The sequence below is a fragment of the Podarcis muralis genome, chromosome 6 (assembly GCF_964188315.1).
Source record: "Podarcis muralis chromosome 6, rPodMur119.hap1.1, whole genome shotgun sequence".
NCBI lineage: Eukaryota > Metazoa > Chordata > Lepidosauria > Squamata > Lacertidae > Podarcis > Podarcis muralis.
This window is the reverse complement of record NC_135660.1, coordinates 39,492,703-39,514,403: the sequence shown is the minus strand read 5'-3', so window position 1 is coordinate 39,514,403 and position 21,701 is coordinate 39,492,703. Positions and strand designations below refer to the sequence as shown.

The window sequence follows — 21,701 nt, the reverse complement described above, 5'->3', positions numbered from 1 at the left end:
TCCAATGTGAATTTAGGAGCATGGATGGCTTCAGTTTAACTTAGATTAGCAAGAGTCACAAATAAACTAGGGGTGGAGGTGAACAGTGCTCAGAAAGAATGAATGATCATGCGTTTCATTTCAATTGCACCCTTCCTCCAAGGAGCAAAGGGTAGCATACCAGGCTCTCCACCACCATTAATTTTATCCATACAACAACCCTGTGAGGTTGGTTAGGTCAAGATAAAAGAGACTGGCCCAAGATTGCCTTCATGTCTGAGTCGGGGTTTCAGCCTGACTCCACCCCAGTAGCCGTCCAACATTCTGATCACACCACCAGATCCCTCAGGTCTTGGAGATGCTAAAAACTGTCTGTGCCCATTGATGGCATGCCGGCAGTCTGAACTGCCAGCAGCAAACATTTGTATTGGAAAGCTCTGACTCAGCCACATTTTTATTCAGACAAGGGAAATAATTCCAGCATACAATGTTTGTTGCAGATAAACATTCATTTATGAGACTTTGTGTCTGGATTTGAAGCAAGATGGGATTTGTGGCTTTCACATTCCAAGCAGAGAAATTTTGCATCAGGAAACCATTTAAATGAACCAGCACACGAGTGGCTCTCCTTGGCCTTTCAGCAACATGTACATTCCTGTTCAAATCCTTGACTCCACGCAACCATCTCTTTACATTCACACCGCAGACACACAGTCATTGAAGACCCACAAAAACATAATCTCAAAATCTGTTTATACAGGCACTGAAAGGAACTAGAGGGGAACTCTTAGGTCATACCAGGACTCAGGCAGTAGTCACAATCTGTGTGTGAGACAAAGGGTGGGGTCTCCAAAGGAAGAGATTGTGACAAGGGTAATTATTTTAAAAAGCAATACATTATGCACAGTTTCTAACATGATTCACAGGGAGAGGGAAGTTTTGATTTCCTAGTTGTTGTTTTTTAACTTTCGATTCTGCCTTTCTTCCCAGAAATTGGCCAATTTAGAGGTTCCACCCAAATCCGTCTCCCAACAGCCAGTCATGGACCCAGTGGGAGGTCCGACGTACTGAAGAAGGAATGTTTTGACTTTCATTTCCCTCTCGCCCTCACTTTTCCCCCCCACCTGGTCGATCCTTCTATTTAACCTGGTGCCTGTTCGTGCAGCCTCCACTTTGCGAAGGAAAAGCAGAAAGGTAAGTGTCGCGAGCGGTTGATCTCCGCAAGGAAGAAGGAGCCTCCGACGGGCTTGGCGTCGCAGCGAAGAAATCCTGCGCTCATTCAAAAGATCGAGGAGACTCGAAGCGCTGCCTGAATTTCAGCAAGCGAAGAAGGATGAGGGAGGGACGCCCAAGAAACAGGTCGCCTGCAGCAGGATCGGACGGATGCGTTTCCTCAGGGGGTCTTGGGGTGCTAAGGCTGCAATCCTATACACGCTTACCTGGGAGTAAGCCCCATAGAACTCAGTTGGGCTTACTTCTGAGTAGAGGCATGTAGGATTGAGTAGACCGTTGGAGCTAGATTAGCATTGGTTTCTCACTGTAATATTGCTTTTCTGTTGTTTCCCATAGTATGTTTTCCCTCCTCATCAGGGGTTGGAGAAGAAAATATTCTCTTCAGCTCTCTTCCAAGGGCCTTCTCCTTCCTTGGGGGTTTTTGAGCAGAGGCTGGATGGCCACCTGCCATGGACACTTTAAATATAGCTTTCCCCTTTCAGAAATGGGATCTGCCTATTTTAATTCCATGTAATTCTAGATTTTGGTTGCGACGGTAATGCTAGAACTTTTTCTTCAAATAGCCATCACTTCTCTTGCTTTCATCGAGTTTTTGAAGGTATCTGATACATCTTGCTTTGTTTATAGCATGTCTGCTCTAGGTACTTCGGGTGAAATTTTGGAATGGTTCAGAGCCAATAAAATGCAGATTTCTGCTGCTATCAAGGACTCATTTCCCTTTTTCTTTATCCTGCGAGACAAGAAAATAATATCTGAGGAGCAGTTTAAGGTGACTATTCTAGACATTGAATTTGTTTTTTAAGATGTGCCTAGGTTTTCGGAGTTCATCTAAGCCAGGAATGGGGAATCTTTGGCTTCCTAGAAGTTGATGAACTGCAACTCCCATCAGCCCTAGCAAGCATGGTCAATGGCCAGGGGTGATGGGAATTCTAGTTCAGCAACATCTGAAGGGCCAAAGATTCCCCACATCTGTCTGAGCTTTTCCTGGAGCAAAACCTGAAATTATAGGACCATTGTTCACATGTCCGCCCAGCTAGTATATAAAGCAAGGGGTGGGAGACATCTTAATTTAACCATCAGCAATGTATAAGAAAAGGGGTGTTCAACTCTCACTGCCTGTTTTTTAGCTCCTTGAAATCGGTTACTTTTTCCTTTTCCTAATACTTGAAGCCAGCCAATAGGGGAGGAAAATAGCTGAAGGGAAGGTAGGAAACAAGAGGTGGAAAGTTGCAGCATCCTTCTCCCATGTGCTGCTTTTAATGCTGAAGTACCCATATGGCAGGGACATGGGTGGCGCTGTGGGTTAAACCACAGAGCCTAGGACTTGCCAATCAGAAGGTCGGCGGTTTGAATCCCTGTGACAGGGTGAGCTCCTGTTGCTTGGTCCCTGCTCCTGCCAACCTAGCAGTTCGAAAGCACTTCAAAGTGCAAGTAGATAAATAGGTACCACTCCGGCAGGAAGGTAAACGGCGTTTCCGTGCGCTGCTCTGGTTCGCCAGAAGCGACTTAGTCATGCTGGCCACATGACCCGGAAGCTGTACACCGGCTCCCTCGGCCAGTAAAGCGAGATGAGCACCACAACCCCAGAGTCGGTCATGGCTGGACCTAATGGTCAGGGGTCCCTTTACCTTTACCTTACCCATATGGCACAGGGCAAATGGTTGCAGCTGTGGCATAGGGAGATGTTATACGTGACTCATAATCGGAAAGGTTTTCAGGGTAGCAGGAGGAACATAGCATGAGAGACAACGAAGTGTAGTGAACAGTGTGTTAGACTTGGATGCAAGATCTGGGCTCAAACTCCATTCAGTCATAGTGTCCACAGAGTGAACCTGCGCCAGTGGTCCTCTCCCAGCATAACTTCCCCTCTCCATCCTGAGAGCCTTTAGGAGAGGTTGGGATAAAGCAGCAACCATTGCACAGGAGGAGGAACCTTGAAAGTTAGTGTGGGATATGACCCAGCAAAAAAATGAAGAAGACGCACTTCTTAACAGCAGCAGGTTGTGGCTTGTTTCTGAAAAACAAGAGGTCACATGCCTTGAAGCTTTCTTTGCCATTACTGTAATACAAAATATCAGAGAGGGGTTTTAGCTGTGCTGGGCCTTGGAATTTGAATTAGATTTGATTTCTTTGCTTCTGCTAGGTTTACCATCTTGGATATGACGGGAAATGGGATACTTACTATATATGAGTTTAAAACATGCTTGTGTTGTTGTTTTTTCTAGATTTGTTCTGAGCAGGTATCGTCAAATGCAAATGCTCTTCAAAGAGTGGTATACAATGTACTTGAAAGCATGACAAACAATGTGTCAGCAATAAAGGAGATTTTCTGCCCAGAGAACCTGGATGCATATCAAAATTTAAAGCCAATATATGAAAGCCTAGAAAATGGTAAGTTATCTTGTTGGTTATGCTAAATCTACCTGGCAAACATAAAATATAAATAGTCAAAAGGAAAGGAAAATCATCGGATTTTATTGAGAAATGGTGTAGTAGTGAGTGTTTGAGCCACGGAATATTCCCAACCATGCATTCCCTTTGTCTCAGCTCTCTGCCTGCCATCTGCTGGCGAATTTATTATTATTCTGTTTATTTGAAAGTACTTATTGTCTGCTTTTTATTGTGAAAAATAATATGGTGGTTTACAAAATAAAACCAGTACACTAAAACAACAAGAAAACATCAACCAGAATTAAGTTAATTAATACCATTACTAAGGATCAGTGCCCAGGAATACCTATTTAAATTGTAGGTTTTTACCAGCTTTCCCCATAAGTGCTCATTTTGTCTCTAAGGGAAGGTTAATTCCACTGTGTCAGAAGACGGTGCTGTATCCTAGTCATCATAAGACGTATGTCTGCTTGATATGGCATGTCTAGAATATCCTCCTTAGTAGAGGGGCATCCAATTTTGACAGTGAATGGGCTGGAATATGTGAAAGGAGGCATTGTCCTAAACAGTGGCAGAGCTTCATGCTCCAGCACTGGGGGGGCGGGGGCGGCGGAGAGCAGGCAGGGGCGGGGCTGGCACGCGTCCTGGGGGTGTGGTGTGCTGCCTGCGGGGGCAGGGCGCCCAGCGCAGGTGGGTGGGCAGCCACAATGGCACCTCACTGGAATCTCTCTGCCAGGGGCGGTGCGCTCCCCCCGCAGGCCTCTTCCTCCGCCAGTGGTCCTAAACTGTTCAGAGCCTTACATGTCAACATCATCACCTCAAACACAGTTCAGTAGCAAATAGGCAATCAGTGCCGTTCCTCCAGCACTGGATTCTAGATTCCTCTAGAATCGTAGAGGTAGAAGGGATCCCAAGGGTTGCTTCATCCAACACCCTGCAATTCACAATATACGATATACAATATCTTTATTGTCATTGTCCCATACAGAACAATGAAATTGAAAATCTACATTCAGGAATCTCAACTCAACTAAAGCATCCAAGACAGATGGCCATCCATCCTCTGTGATGTGTATATGCATGGAAGGGTGCTGTACTAAGCATTTTGCATCAGCTGCAGTTTCTTATAAACCATAAATAATTAGATCAGCGATCTCAAATCTTTGTCAACTACTGGATACATTTTCAATTATGAGAGTGCCATGGTCACAAAATGGCTGCCATGGGGGGGGGGTGTGGCATAGCACAAAATGGCTGCCAAGGGGAACATGGCATAACACACACACAGTTAGAGAGACAAACACCCCCAATAATCTCATGCTTAAAATCAGGACTAGCTCGGAGCATTTTGCAGCTTTGGGCAAAACAGGAAATGTCACTAGAGCCTACTCTTTGTCAGCACTCTTGTCACCTGCTCCTTCCCTGTATGCCACACACCCACCCCAAGCAGAAGGCAGCAGGGGAGCAGAAGGCCATAGAAGAGAGGAGTGGGCAGTGGAGAGCAGGAATGGAGGTGGTGGGTGAGAGTGTCACAATGGGCAGGTAAAGAGGAGGAGGCAGAGGGCAGGAGTGGAGGCTGATGTACCACCTGATGCATTTGCCTCACCTTACCTCGTTCGCAGGCTGGACCTGCTTACAATGGGAAGTCAGCTGTGTCCTGCTGGTACTGATTATGATTATTGATTTTACATATACTGATGCTGTTGATGTCCATAGTATCATGAAAAATATACAAGGTAGCCCCACCAGTCTTGTTTGCTTGCATATCTTTTTTTTAAGGAGGACTAGAAACTTACTTAAAACAACAAGTGCAATGAAAACTCAAAGTCTGAGGACATTTCCCCGGGGTGCCACTGGAAACCTTCCCAGGTGCCATGCCATGTTGCTGACCCCTGGGTTAGATGTTCACAACACATTTTATCCATTTAATTTAATAGTAAGGTGCTAATGCCCTTGTTTTCTTCACACACTTTCTTTTCAGTTCTCCAGCGTGCTACAAATAGCTTTGCCACAGGACTTGGGAGCAAGAGCATAGTCCAGACAAAGAAGAACAATTCTGAATTCTCTGCACCGAAAGGTGAATTTTACATGGGTCTCTAAATGTTTCTGAGGCATAGACTGTGGGAAGAGAAAAATAGAATATTATAAGGCAGAACTCCCCAAACTTTCCACCTACAGGACCTACCTGAGATGGATGAAAATTAGAGACCCTCCAGGTAGCCTTTTTATTGCGTATTCTTGATGATTTGTGCTAATAGGGCTATTGGGACAGTCATGTGTGTTCCTGCTGTCAATACTGTTTGCGCTTGCTGAAGATTGAAGCAGTTGCACTGTTTTATTTTAAGTCAGTGCATAGCCTGTAACTTCCTTCTGAAGTTCTATAACTTTTTATGTCACAAATGTTCTGCTATATTTTTGTGATGCCTTTGTTGCACTATAGCACCTTTGGACAGCAATACCGTGTTAGCATTAAGGAAACATCACACAGCAAGCTAAAGCAGAATAAATCTACCACTAATGGACTATTATTGTGTCAAGAACGTGTTGCAGAATACACCCACAATAAAACATCTGCCTGGAGGGGCCCTTATTGAGGCCCACTAGTCTCAAAATGCTGGCAAATGGAAACAGAGTTGGCATAATCAGCTGCCAATTGCTGACTGAATTTTCAACTGATACCTAATCCATCTTTGGAAATTGAAAACACCATTTTCCTTATGGGAAGGAGTTCCATATTCCACCTTTCCCCAAGCCAAGTACATTACAGCCATTTTCTCAGGTGGTATTGTGACTAGTCTTCTCATTTTAGGCAGAATTTGCTGACCCATAAGAACTAAGTGAGAAAGTTGTTCAAAATTTCCCTTTTTGTTTCAGGTTTTTCCTTTCTCCTTACACCCAAGTTTGATCAAGAAATGGCAGAACCTTATAAAAAAATATATTTTTCAGAGGGAGAAGCCTCAACTAGCTATCAAGGTATTGCATAAAAATAGATGAAGCAGGGTGGGCACTTCTGAACATAATTTTATATGAGGAGGCTTTTCAGTTTTGACATTCATGTTTTATGGCAATGACGGTATATAAGCATTGGATAAAATTAGATGAGAATATGTTAAATTTGTAGAAGTTATTATTGTCTTAGGAGGAAAAAGGATACTTTAGATTATGCAATTTTAAAAATAAAAATGGTAATCCAGTTTCCCAGGATCAACTAAGACTGGACACAGGAGATTTGGGTATGTATGGGATGGCTTCACTTACATCAGTTGAGTTAGATCCTGCTAAATCAGGGTATCTAGGCACCAGATCCCTTACCAGATTTGAAACTGTTCTGTTAAACCAAGGTTCTGAAGGTAAAGTATTGATATACTGTAAGAGATTTGTGGAGAATTGTTGGAAATTTCATCCAGCCCATTAAGAAGCCCGAAAACTATCTGGGAGGCAGACATAGGATGTGAAATAAATGATATAAAACAGAAAAGCGTGTGAACCATTAACACCAGCAGGGTCTATTGCTGCCTGCATAGTGCAGAATACCACACCAGAGTCTCCCATAGGTGGTACAAGTTTGCTAGCTATCATATATTACCCTTTGTCTAGCTGTAGTGTTTTGGCTGAGCTGTGGTCACTCGGTAACATATTTCAATCTTTGATGGGAATGCCTGACTGTCAAAAACTTTTAGTCTGACATATATTAGGAAATCAGTAGTATTAATCAGGATCCAATACAAATTACACCCCAACTGTAACTATTTTTAGGAGATTCAAGATGAACATAAAACCAAACATTTTGCTAATCTTTCTGCTAGTTGCAGCTAGGCTGTCTATCACACAGTTGTGGGAAGCCTTGAAAGACCTAAATATTTCTCTTTGGTATAATAACATTTGGAATATAGTCATATCTGAGAAGCGAACATACCAGTTAAGAGTATTGAAAGGTATTGAAAACCCAGTGACTTTGTGCTACTTGGTGAAACTTGACACTGACTGATGCTTTAAGTATGGGATGCTTATATGTAGTATGTATGAACTTTATGAAGCAATGTATGGGTTTTTCCAGATTTCTCTTTTCCTGTTGTTCCCTGTATTGTGTTTCCTTTCATTGTTTTTGTAATTAAAAATCGCAATTTTTAAATGCTTAATACACAACGGCACTGCTGGCCTGACACTATGAAGGCATTCCATGGCATTTGGGTGGAATCTAGCCACATATTAAAAATGTTGTGAAAATGCTTAAAAAAAATTTTTTTTTTTGGAAAAATATATTGGATTTGTCATAGCTCACCATCGCCATCTAATGTCACATTTGTACAATGCGCTTTACAACACACTTAAAATGTTTTATTTGCAGCTGTATAGCTGAGTCCTTGGTTCCTCTTTTTAAAATGAGTGAAAAAGGGATAACAATTCCCTACTAAATGGCTTCTTCTTCTTCTTCAGGACTGAAAGTTGCTGGTGCGACAGAAAGCATGGCAAAAATGTCTCCAGGACCAACTAACACCTGTATGAAAATGGGTGGTACTCCGAAAGGTAAAGAAGGTGCAATGGTATAGATTCCTCATAGGTTCTCCAAACCAACCCCTTCCACAGTTCTCCAAAAGCAGCTTCGGCATACACCCTACAAACTGGGCGTGGGCGTTGTCCATATGTCATTTACCTGCACCCTGGTTCCTAGCTGCCATTTTGCCCACTTCTTTTTAAATGCCTGCCTCCATTACCCAGTTCCCTGTTTTTGTTGTTTTAACTGCATGCATGCAATGTTAGCCATTACCAATAGTTACAGAATCCTGTTACGATGACTATGGAGCTCCATTCTTGCTATGTCTTGAAACCTGACCCCTTGACCCTATGTGAGTTCAAGGAACTTGCTTCACATTGTGGTTATATGCTGCAACCTGACTTCTCAGTTCCCAGTTCTCTTAAGAGCTGGCACACATAGAGTTGCACCAGGACATCTGCGCAGATGTGCCAGTATATCTCCATGGCGGAGTCATAATTTGAGTTATGCCGGCAATGTGGGGCTTCTACCATCTCCTGTAGCTCTCCAGCCATTGTATCTGTCAGGGGCTGGTCTGAATATGATGCCAGAGACTGGTCTGACTCCGAAGATGGGGGAATGCAGTCACAGACAGAGCAGCCTCTAACAGAGGAGGAGGGGGAGGATTCGTCCACCCGCCTTCCATGTTCCCAGAAGCAGAGAGACCAGAAGATTTAGAGGCTGCACAGTCGGGGGAAGAGCTGGACAGCTTTGAGATAGTAGCTAGGCAACCAGGAGGGAGGGAGCATTTAGGAGATTCTTCAATCGAGTGGTGGGGAAGTCCACTCCCCCCCCCCCGAACTCGGAGGACTAAAAGAGGGGAAACTCCCTTGCCTGCCAGCATACCTGTCAGTATCTTTGGTTTAGAATTGTGCCCCAATATATTTTCAGGTGATATGAAATGCTACTTCATGCCACATCTTATCAGCAGGATCTGTAATTTGGTAAGACTGCTGTCATTTTCTGGAAACCCAAAATATGGTAATTGCAGCATTTGACATCAATTTCTTGATTTCCTCTAGGAAAAGGGATACAAAATATTAAAAAAGACAAGCCGGTTGTCCAGGGCTCAACAGTGGTTGTTACTTGTGGAAAAACTAAAGGTGTTTTATATAAGGAAAAATTGGCAACAGGTAAACATTGTTTCGAAACAGTTTAATTGTATGTGTAATTACATATTTTAAGGGAATTTTATAGCAATAAGAAGTTAAAATCTTTGTGTTTGTGCCCATGAGTGTGTTGGGCGAAAGATGCATCCATGTGGCAGTATGTGGGTGTAATTGTATGTTTGGGAACACTTAAATAGTCTTGTAGGAAATTGGTTTTTTATTTCCCACTGAATCCTGGGTAACTTGGAGTAATTCTATCTATATCACAATGGGATTTTCAGTACTTTTAAATCCCTCAAATTACAGTTAAGAAAGGCATGCTTAAATGATTTTTTCAACTTAAAAAAATTATCACAAAACAGTATTGTATGGTATTCTTCGACTTTAATTGGTGCAGCATATCATTTGTGTATTAGACTATGTGTGGGAAAACATTGGCCCTCTGGGTGCTGTTAGCCCTGATCATGCTTGCTGGGGCTGATGGAAGTTGTACTTCAATAACATCTGGAGGGCCAAAGTTAGACTGCATTAATGCACTGCAGTTACATCAACCCATAAATTGTGAATTGAAAATAATTGGCAATTTCTCCATATTTAAAAAAAGAAAAAAGACAACTCAATGTATATAACCATTTGGTGCTACAGTTTTCAGGATCATTCTTATTGGGGAGAGAAAATTTGCCCCCCACTTAAATTATAATTATACCAAATGAACATTGGAAGAGAAACACATTTTACACTTCATGTAATTAAGGCTATTTTTTACTGGTGGTATTATCAGGCCCATTGCTTGTGGTCAGCCATGTTGGGCACTGGCCAAAGACTCCAGGGCCTCTGACCAGACCAGCCTTTTGCCCAAATACTCACCTCCATGCTCAGGTAGTGGTATGTGCGCACTGCTTACATCCAAGGTTGTCCCCATCTACAGTGACTTGCTAGATACTCACCTCACTGCTCAGAGGAGTGCTCTGTGCGAGGTGTCCAAGAAAATGGCTGCACTGTTACAGTAGATTTTCTACAGCTAGAAAATCTTTTAAAGTATTTGTAGCCACCATTGGCCCTTTCTCAGATCTCAGATGTGGAGGAGATGATAGATAATCCACCACCACTTATGCTACTTCAGGGGACAGGGAAGGAAGCAGGATGGGGGTAGCAAGAGGGAAAGAAGAAGAAGAAGAGTTTGGATTTGTTATCCCGCTTTATCACTACCCAAAGGAGTTTCAAAGTGGCCAACATTCTCCTTTCCCTTCCTCCCCAACAACAAACACTCTGTGAGGTGAGTGAGGCTAAGAGACTTCAGAGAAGTGTGACTAGCTCAAGGTCACCCAGCAGCTGCATGTGGAGGAGCGGGGAAGCGAACCCGGTTCACCAGATTATGAGTCCACCGCTCTTAGCCACTACACCACACTGGGACTGGAAGAGGATAGTGTTGCTGTTGCCACAAAGAGAAGGACTGGGACAGGAGTAGAGACCCCGCTTCCCTGTAGTCTGGTGTTGGCCCTGAGCAGGTCCCGTGCTGAAATACATTTCTAGTATTGATTTTTTCCAATGTAAATATGGGAAAAGGAGCTGCTGGTGGCAATCTCTTTCTCCCTCTATTGAACTTTGCTGAATGGGACAAGCTTGCAGCACTGGTGTGACTTCTCTGTTACAGGAGCTACACAGAAATGTATCAAGAATTTTAAGGGAACATGGTTCACACCACAAGAATTTCTGATTGAAGGAGAAATTGGAGGTACAAACTGGAGAAGAAGTATCCGCTATCAGGGGGCTCCTTTAGAAACATTAATAAAGGTATGCAGTTCACTTCTATTGGCTATAATTTTAATGCCTCGTTCTTTACTTGTAATTACAAAGGAATTTCAAATGATGCCACCACGGCTTTCCATATATTTATCCACACATATCGTTCCTGTTACAAGGACAATATCCTGTATTGTAAGTGAATAGCAGCACAAATTGTTTTATGAAAAAGCCATTGTCTAGATTCTAGAGTGCCCTAAGACAAGAGCTGTCCACAGACAGGTGATAGGTTGCCTGCAAAGGCCACCACTGGTTTCCCTGAACAGACACTGCTGAGTGTTGACTTTTCATTTTTTGAACAGTAAGGCTCCAGCTCTTCTAGAAAATCAGTTATGAGACAAAACATGCAGATACCTTCAAAGCAATTTCAGTGAAATAATTTGAGTGTGGTGTGACTACCTTGTATACATTTCCTGTTGCTGAGGAATGCTCTCTGTTGCTATTAGACAGCAACAGCATCCATATGTGTGTAAAATAAAAATTCTGTGATCTTCACAATCAGAACCAGTGGGACATAGCTGACTTCCTATGGTATTCCATCAGGTTGCTGGGCATAGCTATCTTTCTTATTTTGTTTTATCCCATTCCACCCCACCCACAATGGCAACTATTTTGTGCCCCCAGCACTGTCTCAAAATTTGAAATGTACCCACTGATTCAGAAAGGTTGGCGACTCCTGCCCTAACACAATGTAGAACTGAGCAGACATAAAGATTGTGCCAGCTAAAGGCAAGATCTGTATTCCACGGAACAATGATCTGTGGAAGTTTTATGATTACAATAAAGACTATGTGATATTTATTATAAAAATAACAAAAAAAATCTGATGGCACAGATTGATTATAGTATCAGCTTTTCTAGACTGGAGGCCCCATTGTTAGATATGTGAAGTTCAATCCTCAGTTGCAGGGTAGGGTAGGAACAGAATTCTCAGTGGGAGGGATTGTAGGCAGTGAGGTCAGTGGGAAATTAAATGCAAAAAGTACAGGCCACGATAATTCAATTAGAGCTAGGATTGTTATCTATTTCATTACTTATAGGCCACCTTTCAATGTTATCTTTCTCAAGGTGACTTTCAGCATACTAAAACACAAAATACTGCAAGCATAAAAATCATAATCTACAAGACAACAGGTGTGCCAAATGAGCACTGTGATGCTTTGCAACAGCTGTGCCCATTCACGAAACTCAGTAACAATCCATTTCATGCAGAATACATTAGTAACACTGAATTTATTCTGTGGTGGGGTAAGAAACCCCTGTATCTCTTCAGACCAAAATGGAAGTAATTCAACTTTTCACATGGGAGCCTATCTTTGATGTTCGTTTGCTCAAACATGGCAAATTTAAGGTTAGTAGCAGAGTGTTCCAGCAGAATGAAATATTTTCCTACTGGATTTTAAACAAATATAAATAGTGAGGTGTCAGTAATATGTCTCATTTCCACCATCTAATTCAGATTATGTTTGGGGATTCTGTTTGTGCTTCAGAGCAAAACTAATAAATGTGATGTTTATTTCAGGATGGCATGCTACCTGAGCCAGCACGAACTACCCCAGGGAAAAATAAGGTAAACAAAATGTGAACACTTTTACTAGATTGATTGTAGACAATGCACCTATCTAAATGGGCATCTACACATTTTATTTGTCCATTTATGCATTAAGACATTTCTGTCTTGATCATCTCCAAAAAATTTAATATTTACTTCAGAATAAGGAGGTACAAAACATAATCAACAAAAACATTAAAGCAGTACTAAGATTCATAAATAGCCTGACAAAAATGCTGAGTTTGTACCTGGTATCCATATGAATATAATAAGGTGGTAAGACTCACCTTAGTAGAAAGTTACAGATAGGTAGCCGTGTTGGTCTGCCATAGTCAAAACAAAAAAAAAATCCTTCCAATAGCACCTTAAAGACCAACTTCAGATTTCATAGGATGCATGTCGGTTAATGTACTATCTATAGAAATGTATACTATACTATACAATATTGTTCTCTGTCTCTTACTTGGAATCTGATCTCATATTTGTGTGAGGAAATGCTGAAGGAAAGTATCTGCTATCCCATGAAACCTTTTCCTCCTTTATATCTGGTTCAATATAATTTTCATACCCTAATTCAACCCTAATTCAAAAAAGGATGCGGGTGGCGCTGTGGATTAAACCACAGAGCCTAGGACTTGCCGATCAGAAGGTCGGAGGTTCGAATCCCCGCGACGGGGTGAGCTCCTGTTGCTTGGTCCCTGCTCCTGCCAACCTAGCAGTTCGAAAACATGCAAGTGCAAGTAGATAAATAGGTACCGCTCTGGTGGGAAGGTAAACGGCATTTCCGTGCACTTCTCTGGTTCGCCAGAAGCGGCTTAGTCATGCTGGCCACATGTACGCCCTCAGTCAACCCATCCCTTTCTCAACACCCAGTACAGAAACACAGTGAACTGTCAATGAAAGAAAAGACAGATCTCTTCTTCCATTGGCAATTTGCTGACAGGCCGGATTGGGAGCCTTAATGGGCTATGCCCGTGTCACGAGCCCGAGCACAGGTTCATTAACTTTAAACTGAAACTACTGCTTTAAACTGAGCAGTGACTTGCCTTTTGAACAGTTCCAGTAGCATCTTCAAGTGCCAAATCAGACAGGTAGGTGGGGCTGCCCACTTGTCAATCGCAGGGTGTCATTATTATCCCACCCACCTGTCAAAATCTGTTGCGAGGTTCCTAAGCTTCTCCTGCTGCTGTGGGAAGCATGAGAAACAAGTCTGCGTTTTAAGAAATAAGCAGCTTCTTTCATGCATTTGCCACGCTGGCAGCAGCAGGGAGAGCAAAGGGAAAAGAATAACTTCATGCTTCCCTTTATCCCTCCCCACCCCCACTACGGCTGCTGGTGGCAGTGTGTTGGGGCAAACAAAGAGAAGAATGGTGGGCAGCTGGGAGCATGTCTTGTTCCAGCAAAGGATAAATTGGAAGCCCACTTTAATCTCCCAATTGTTTCTTTGAAGCCCCACCTGTGTGACATCAGGTGTAGGGCAAGTGAGTGTGGCTTCCCCAAAATGGACTGGAAGGCCAAATGAAGAGGCCTGGCTTGCGAGCCAGAGGTCCTCCAGCCCTTCTGTGGCCTCCAAATGTTGGACTCGTAACTCCCATCAGCCCCAACCAACATAGCCAATGGGTTTGAGTCATGGAAGTTATAGTCCCAACGATTGGAGGGCACTACGTTGGCTACTGCTGCTATAAGGCTCTCAGACAAGGCATTCCACTATCCCTCCCTCTTTTCAATTTTTCTATTCCAACTGATGCTCAACATGGTGTGTTTGTTCCTTAAATATATTTTCTTCTTCTTCTACAAATCCCAGTTTCTCCTAAACATGGTGACGGCTTCCCCTTGTTTCCCAGTGGACCTGTTTAGGCCCTCACCAGCTCAGTTTTCTATCCCCCCCTCTCCTTCAACGCACATAAGAGACTTCCAGACAAGCCTTTAGTAGTAGTATAAAAATATGGGTGTGGGAAGAGGAAGGTTGATCAAGAAAACAGGCAAAGCAGCCTGAAGAAACAAGCTCTTCTTCATGTGTGCAATGCATAAAGGGAGAAAATATAAAATGAAGACATTCAAAAATGTTATTTACTTAAAAGCTGAAATGTTAGTCATGACTTTATAGTGCTACTACTGATAGTCCGCCCATGGTGAGTAATTTTACAAGGACACCTTTGTCTACACACCTTCTTCTTAGCCCAGCAAGATGTGATGCTTTCAGGGTCCAAGAAATATTACCTGTTTGCCAGCTTCCTAAACTTCTGTTTTGCCAGACCTGAGAAAACAGGAAGATACCAAGTGGATATTGACATATTAATTGGATACCTCCAATGACCTCTACATAAACCAAAGATAACTTCTACAAGTTATCTGTTGCAGCAAAAACAAACCAAGTTAGTTTTAAGTTTTTACTGCACACAGGTGTATATGTGGTTGTTGAAGATATTTTATGATATGCCTGCCAACTGAAAATCCTTTGTTAAAGTCTTTTAAAACCACCATTCAGGGCCCATTATGCTCACAAGGTGGTGTACAAGCAAGACCACAGATAAAAAAAACCCTCTCATTCTACCGTTTCAACAAATTTCTTTTTTTTTTACTTTAGCCAACAGATGGCATATGTGAAGTGTGTATGGAAGAAGGGTCTGATATATGCTGCAGTTCATGCTCTAAATCATTTCATCTTTCTTGTCATGTTCCAGAAGAATTGGCTGTGAAAAGGTATTTGCTTTCCTACTCTGGGTTCTAGAGTAAGGTGAAATAGTCAAGAAAGTCTGGTGTTGACAACATCACTCTGTAAAGCCCAGCAATAACTTGCTAAACTGTAGGCTAGCAAGATGTAGGCTAGCTCAGCTGTGAACTTTTGTATTAATATAGATTAAATAAGGTACAAGTCTATAAAAGCAAAACTACACTGTTTATAAAATCTTGTAATGATATTTCATCTCTCCTGTTTAATGCATATTAGTCCTGTTGAAGCTAAACTATAATAGAACAGTAGCTTTCAGTAATATGTTATAGCCAAGTGATATGTTATACCACTACTTCTTTTTGTTCTAGTTCAAGATAGTGTTTAATAAAAATGACTATTATGATTAGCCTTGTCATCGTGTTAGTTCTGGTGCTAAGTAATTTTCTAAGGAATGTTAGTTTAAGAAAGTCATGGTTATGGCAAACCTTCAGAAATGAATAAATAAATTTCTACCATGGCAGTATTGTCTGCAAATTGCATCTAACACTACCATCATGCTTTGTACTGCATTTTTATAGGTTTTGGAAATGTACCTTTTGCAAATGGAAAGGTAACATTTACTTCAAAGAAGACCAGGTTTTAAGGTGGAAAATGGGTGCCAAGCCAAAAAATGTGGGTAACGTAAAACCTTTTCCTATTTCAATTTAATGATAAGCAAAGTAGTAAAATTAGGGATGTAACATCAATTGCTTTAAAATTCTAAATAAAAAGTCTCCTTTTAGCAAGGCCTGCCACCTCTGTCATAAATTTCCCAATATTTTTACCACCAAGACAGCTCTACCTCTCCTTGTGACACAAGGCTTCATTTTCCAGTTTCTCCCTCCAGTTCTTTATTGGTCTTGGTCAGGGGTCTGCAACCTTTAAGACAAAAAGAGCCACTTGGACCAGTTTCCGAAGGGGAAAAAACCTGGGAGCCACAAAACCATTGCAACATTTAAAGCATGCGCGCCGCTGCCCTCCGATCTGACAGCAGGCGGGAAGGTGATGTCGGGACGGTGCGTGACTAACGCACGCACCGCCCCCATGCGACGTCACAGCCAGTACAGCGCCCATCACAGTGGGGAGTGTCGGGGCGCACAATGCGCCTCCTCCCCTCGCTAGTATCCGCCCCGGAGCCGCAGCAAAGGTGTAAAAGAGCCACATGCGGCTCCGGAGCCGCAGGTTGCAGACCCCTGGTCTTGGTTATCAAACAGCTTGAGTACTTGGTCTGCTACACTGTGTGGCTGCTACTATTTGCTGGATGGGCAGTTTGTTTCATCTGTATTGGGAGTCAGGGCATTGCATCTGGCTGGCCATTCTACAGAACAAGAATGCCATATTAAATATTTAAGCTATAATTAACAGGGAAGGGTGTTGTATAGGATTAGCCACTGGTTGAATAATTTATTGAATGGACAGTGTCCTTTTATTTGGGGGAAAGAGGAAATATAGCTGACTACTGTCTTGAGGATCTTAGAAGTCAGGAAGGACCAGTTATCTTTGTGGGGAGGATGGAGGCGGGGGAATTGCTAATGACTGGCCACTGCTAGGTGTACACTGTGTACACTAGGAATACATAGTGATTGCAACTCACACCTTATTTCCTCCCATCTCACATTCGGCAGCTGTATTTTTAATTTTTTGTTTCTGAGATCTACAATGAAAGGTTGTAAATAGATAGCTAGATACGTTAGAAAAGAGGGTGCTGGAAATCCTAGTTGCATGGCAGCTAACTGGTTAATACTGTGTTGCTTCATATATTTTTTCTTTAAATTCTTCTTTTTCCTTACTAGAACTCATTCAGATGAATAAAATAAAATTGATTTTTTCAGTTTATTTTGTTTGTTTTATACACATGCAAATTTAATCAATTAAGTAACCAACAGTAGTTACCAATTACAATTTCTTAATTCCTAAGTAAAATCTCTAAAAGAACCAGTAATAATAATTTTGGTGAATTTGGTGAAAGTTTCATTCAAATAGCTGGGACCTGTTTCTAAATAAATATAATCAATTTATGTCTATCGGCATGGGCTCCTGATTTCATTTGAGGCCCTTGAACATTGGTTTCTTTTGTTTTATAGACATGTGAGTTCTTGCTCCTAAAGACCTGGTGTGAGCCTGAAGGTGCTGTTTTTGCTGATGAACCAGTCACAGTAAGTCATGAGGGCAAGAGTAAAATAACACAAACCTGGAGCACTATTGCTGAGATTGTAGAAATATTTCCAGTACTTATACTAATATTGCTTTCTGGTGGTGCTGATTTAACAGATCCAAACATGTGATGATAACTATCCAAATAACCCCATGTGGCTCAAGAGGATTAAAGAGAAGCTGCATTTAAACCACTACGAAACAGTGGGGGATTTCATTGCTGATATGCGTCTGATGTTCAGCAATTTTCTGACGTTTCATCAAGTAAGCATCAGTCTTTCCCTTCCCTTCAGTTTGTTGCCTATGAATGATAAACACATGCGAGTGAGAAGATCAAGTTAGGTTTCTGTTATACATTGAAATTAAAAACCCCAAAAGAATAAGGGTGAGGAAAAAGTAAAATACGATTTAGTGTGACTCAATTTCTCTCTGTCTCTGTCCCTCTCCCTTTCATGTACTCAAACACATAACTCTCATAACGACCACAGTCACTCAGTGCTAAACCATCTAAGCGATCCTCATGTGTCCCTAAGAAAACCCACCTGGCCCCCTTCTTGTATTTGAATGCTTGAATAGCTGCAAACCTATGTGTGGGAAGATTGCGATATATTACTTGCAGAGAAGGAGTTCTCTTTCGGAGGTCTTGAATCAGAAGCTAGACAGCTGTCATTGAAATCCCACTATCTCATTGTGATAATCTCATTGTACTTGTACATAAACTGCCACGATAACCTGAAATGGCTAGGACAACAGAAATATTTAAACGTTTCCACCAGCTGTAGACATTTTGAAGAGAAATGGTAAAATCTAAATAAATTAAGCAACAAGTCACACACATATCAAAGCTAATGTTCTATTATATTTCCCCTACAGGGCCAGGATGTCGCAGAAGATGGAAGAAAACTGCAAAATGAATTTGAAAAGAGCTTCCGAGAAGCGTTTTCTATTTGTAAATAGCTGCTTGAAGGCAGCCCAAATTTACTAAACAAAATAGTAAGAGCAACTCAACACGAAGTATCCGTCCAGTAACAAAACATAGCCTAGATCAAAATATAAAACAAGTCTAATTTAAATTCATGTCAACACAGTCTCAAATGCAATCTATGTAACACAAGAACTCAGTGAAATGTTCTCCCTTTTGGCCAAAATGTTCCCATTAGGAGTGGTGGGATTTGTCATTTTCGGTTCTCTTTTTGTCATTTTTCCATTCCATTTCTGTAGCAATTTGAGAATTTTATTTTTTTTTAATCCTCATGAGAATTCTACAGCATTTTAGTGCAAAGTAAACACATCTTTGTATGCAGTTTTGACCGAAGTGCATATTTTTGCAAGCCATAATGTATTTTTTGTATGTTATTTGCAATACTATATCCATTTTAATGCAGTTGCCCCTAGTATATATCCATTTTTGTAAATTTTCTTTGGTTGGAGAACAGCATCACAAAATTCCCCTCAGAAGCCACCTTGAAGCCAGATGTTCGTGTCCACGGGAGGAAGCTGCTTAGTCTAGAGCTGTTCCATCTGTCAATCCTGCTCTCTGCTCATCTCCACCACAGCAGGAACAAGGAACCAGGAGCAGGTGTTACAAAAGCCTATTTGCTACTCATAAGCTCCTGTGGCCATCATGGCTCAAGGTACTCACTAGATGATTTATCCAGGGGTAACAGGTCAAGCATCTTAACTCCAAGCCAGCTGCTCACCTCTCTGGCCAGGCAGCTTCTGAAATAAGTACCTGGAGTTGGTTGAGACTAGCAAAACGGTCTTCAGGTGGTATCACTTCAAGCCAGTTGCTCAACACTAAGGGCTCGTCCATTCTTCATTTGCCCCACATCTAGAAATCATGGGCCTGAGAGTTTTCTGCTTTCTAGGCACGGGACTGAGCCCTTCCACTTTCCTTGGGGAAACCCACTCTCTACCACTGAATCAGAGCAAACATCCATCCACTGGACTGATGCTCCGATTCAGTGGTAAACATCAGGGTATATGGTAATCGGAAGTGTGGATGAGCCCTAAGTCAAAACACTCAGGCTTCTGACCAACCCACCAGTGATTAAGGACAAGGCTTTCATATCAGAGGATGTGATGTCTGGTCTTGGCTTCATTGTAAACCAAACTGACCCACACCTTTCAGTGCTACATAAAGATTTGGCCTTCACGCCCCTGTGGGAGCTCATACGAAAAAGATTCAGGGGCACTCATGGTAAGTGGTTTGCTTGACAAGCAATAGCACTTTCAGAAACACATAACACAGCATAAATGAATAATCAGATATGTCACAAAACATGACCAATTTGACAGAGTAAGGTTTCCATTTATATGTGGGGTAGTTTATTGTCTACTCCACTTGTGAAATACACTCGGCTTAAATGTCTGACTCACTGTTTTCAACCATGTATTGTTTGTAGGTGTTTGGGAAATTACAGTCCACACATGTTATAGATAATTTATTATGGTCAAAGACCAGCTCACATAACACAATAAAAACATCGTTCATAAAGATAAAATATACAATCAGAGCAGATTGCAGCAATAGCTCATGAGTTAAAATTGAGATATATACATACACCTGTACAACTGAGATTTGGGCTACCATAAAAATTGACCCTGGGGCACCCCAAAGGGCGACTTCAGCATGTCCCTAGTAAGCTATTTTATTCTAGAGGTTGATTTGTGCCTACAAATCTGGGTACAGAATCTGGCTACCAACCAGGTAGCCTTGTGATCTTTGCCTAAGAGGAGAGAATTAAGTTTAGACTTGTCTGAAAGATCGGTGAGCCTCTTCAGCAAAGGATCAGTGGTGTCTCTAAAATCTCAACATAAAAAGGACATCTAAAAAATATATGTTCAGGGCTTCCTATTTCCCCTAATGGACAGGTGCAAAGTCTCTGTGCATACAGGACTCTTCTATAGGAGCCTTCCAGAACCGGTGAGGGCAAGGTCGAGCTTCTAGCAAGAGTGAAAGCCCTTCTTGCGTTTCTGGATGTGAGGAAATAGAGATATGTTGCTGGAGTGGCTATGTATCTCCCATTTTCTATGATTTTATAATCAGGGACCCTTGTACAGTCCTGTTGTCTCTATGTCCATGATTCTTTGCCTAACCATGGATCTAGCTTGCCCCAGGCCCATAGTTATGAGGGTTTGGGGAGCAAGTCCCAGTTTCTGAAGAGTGTTTAAGACTGCTGTCTGCCAGCCAGACTGAAACTGGTCACTCAGAATCAATGGGGCTATTCCTTGGGGGAGCAGTTTCAGAGTTAGCCACTTATATATTGAGGTTAGACTAATAAGATCTTCGACTTTCATCATCCCTGCTTCTAGTCTGACCCATGCATTTGAAACGCATCTAGGAACGTAGAAGGGCTCTGAGGAGTTTGGATTGCACTCTTTCAAGGGGAATGAACAAGGAGGGAGGCGGGCCCAGAAAGGAAATTACAGTCCACACGTTAAGTATTTGTCCTTGTCCTCATTATTTTTTTACCACAGTTCTGAAAACAGATAAAATATTTGTTGAAAAGGAAAATGGAAAAGGATGTGGTACCAAAGTAGCCCAGGTCACTTTTTAAAAAATGAATTGTTGGGCCAGCTTCCGTTTTATTCCTAATACACATCTGCATTAATTGTCTCAAATCAATGGCTCCGCTTTTCTTTAGTGCAGCTGTACTTTGAAGCAGATAAAAGATGGCTAATTTCTTCATATGCACTGTACTGTTTGATGTATCAAGCTTTCTACACTGCTGCAGGGAGTGGGAGAAGCCCCCTCTCTGTAACAAGGAAATGAACAATGCTCAAGAGAAAGGGGATTTTGCTAAGTTTAATCACTAGCTTTTGCATTAGGACTAGAAAATGTAATTTTTGTTGAAAATGTGAATTAAGTGAGCAACCTGCAATAAGGCACATTTGTGCATGTAAAGATGTGAAATATAGAAGACTTCATGGAAATAAAATAGCTGGCTTTGCACAACTCTAGTTGACTCTTCTTTTCTTGGCCCTTCTATTTCTTTAGCAGCCAAAAATTTGACATATGTTTTTTCAGTGGTAAAGATAAGTGGCAGGAAGAACATCACCTGCTAAATTATTCTTTTTAGGCACAGGATTAGAGGCAAAAAAGAAGCATCTGCATTGGGACACCTTCCAGTCTTCCTACCAACTCGACATCTTGAATATATGTGTGAGAGCAGTTTAAGTGAAAATATGGGAAAGGGAGAGGGCTTGTTGGCTTTCTTACTGCCTGAAGAA

The 21,701-nt window shown here is 41.8% G+C and overlaps 1 protein-coding gene across 1 annotated transcript; it reads left to right on the top strand.

Moving 5' to 3' along the window:
* The first annotated feature begins 925 nt into the window (after positions 1-925).
* On the top strand, positions 926-21,431 carry LOC114597664 (nuclear body protein SP140-like protein). The gene is made up of 14 exons (XM_028730740.2): positions 926-1,173; positions 1,840-1,981; positions 3,438-3,603; positions 5,585-5,680; positions 6,478-6,576; positions 8,041-8,130; positions 9,160-9,270; positions 10,901-11,040; positions 12,572-12,619; positions 15,189-15,304; positions 15,854-15,947; positions 17,399-17,470; positions 17,586-17,732; positions 18,342-21,431. Exons 2-14 carry the CDS (start codon positions 1,841-1,843, stop codon positions 18,423-18,425), a joined length of 1,404 nt encoding a protein of 467 aa, XP_028586573.2. The 5' UTR covers positions 926-1,173; position 1,840; the 3' UTR covers positions 18,426-21,431.
* Positions 21,432-21,701: the final 270 nt, after the last annotated feature.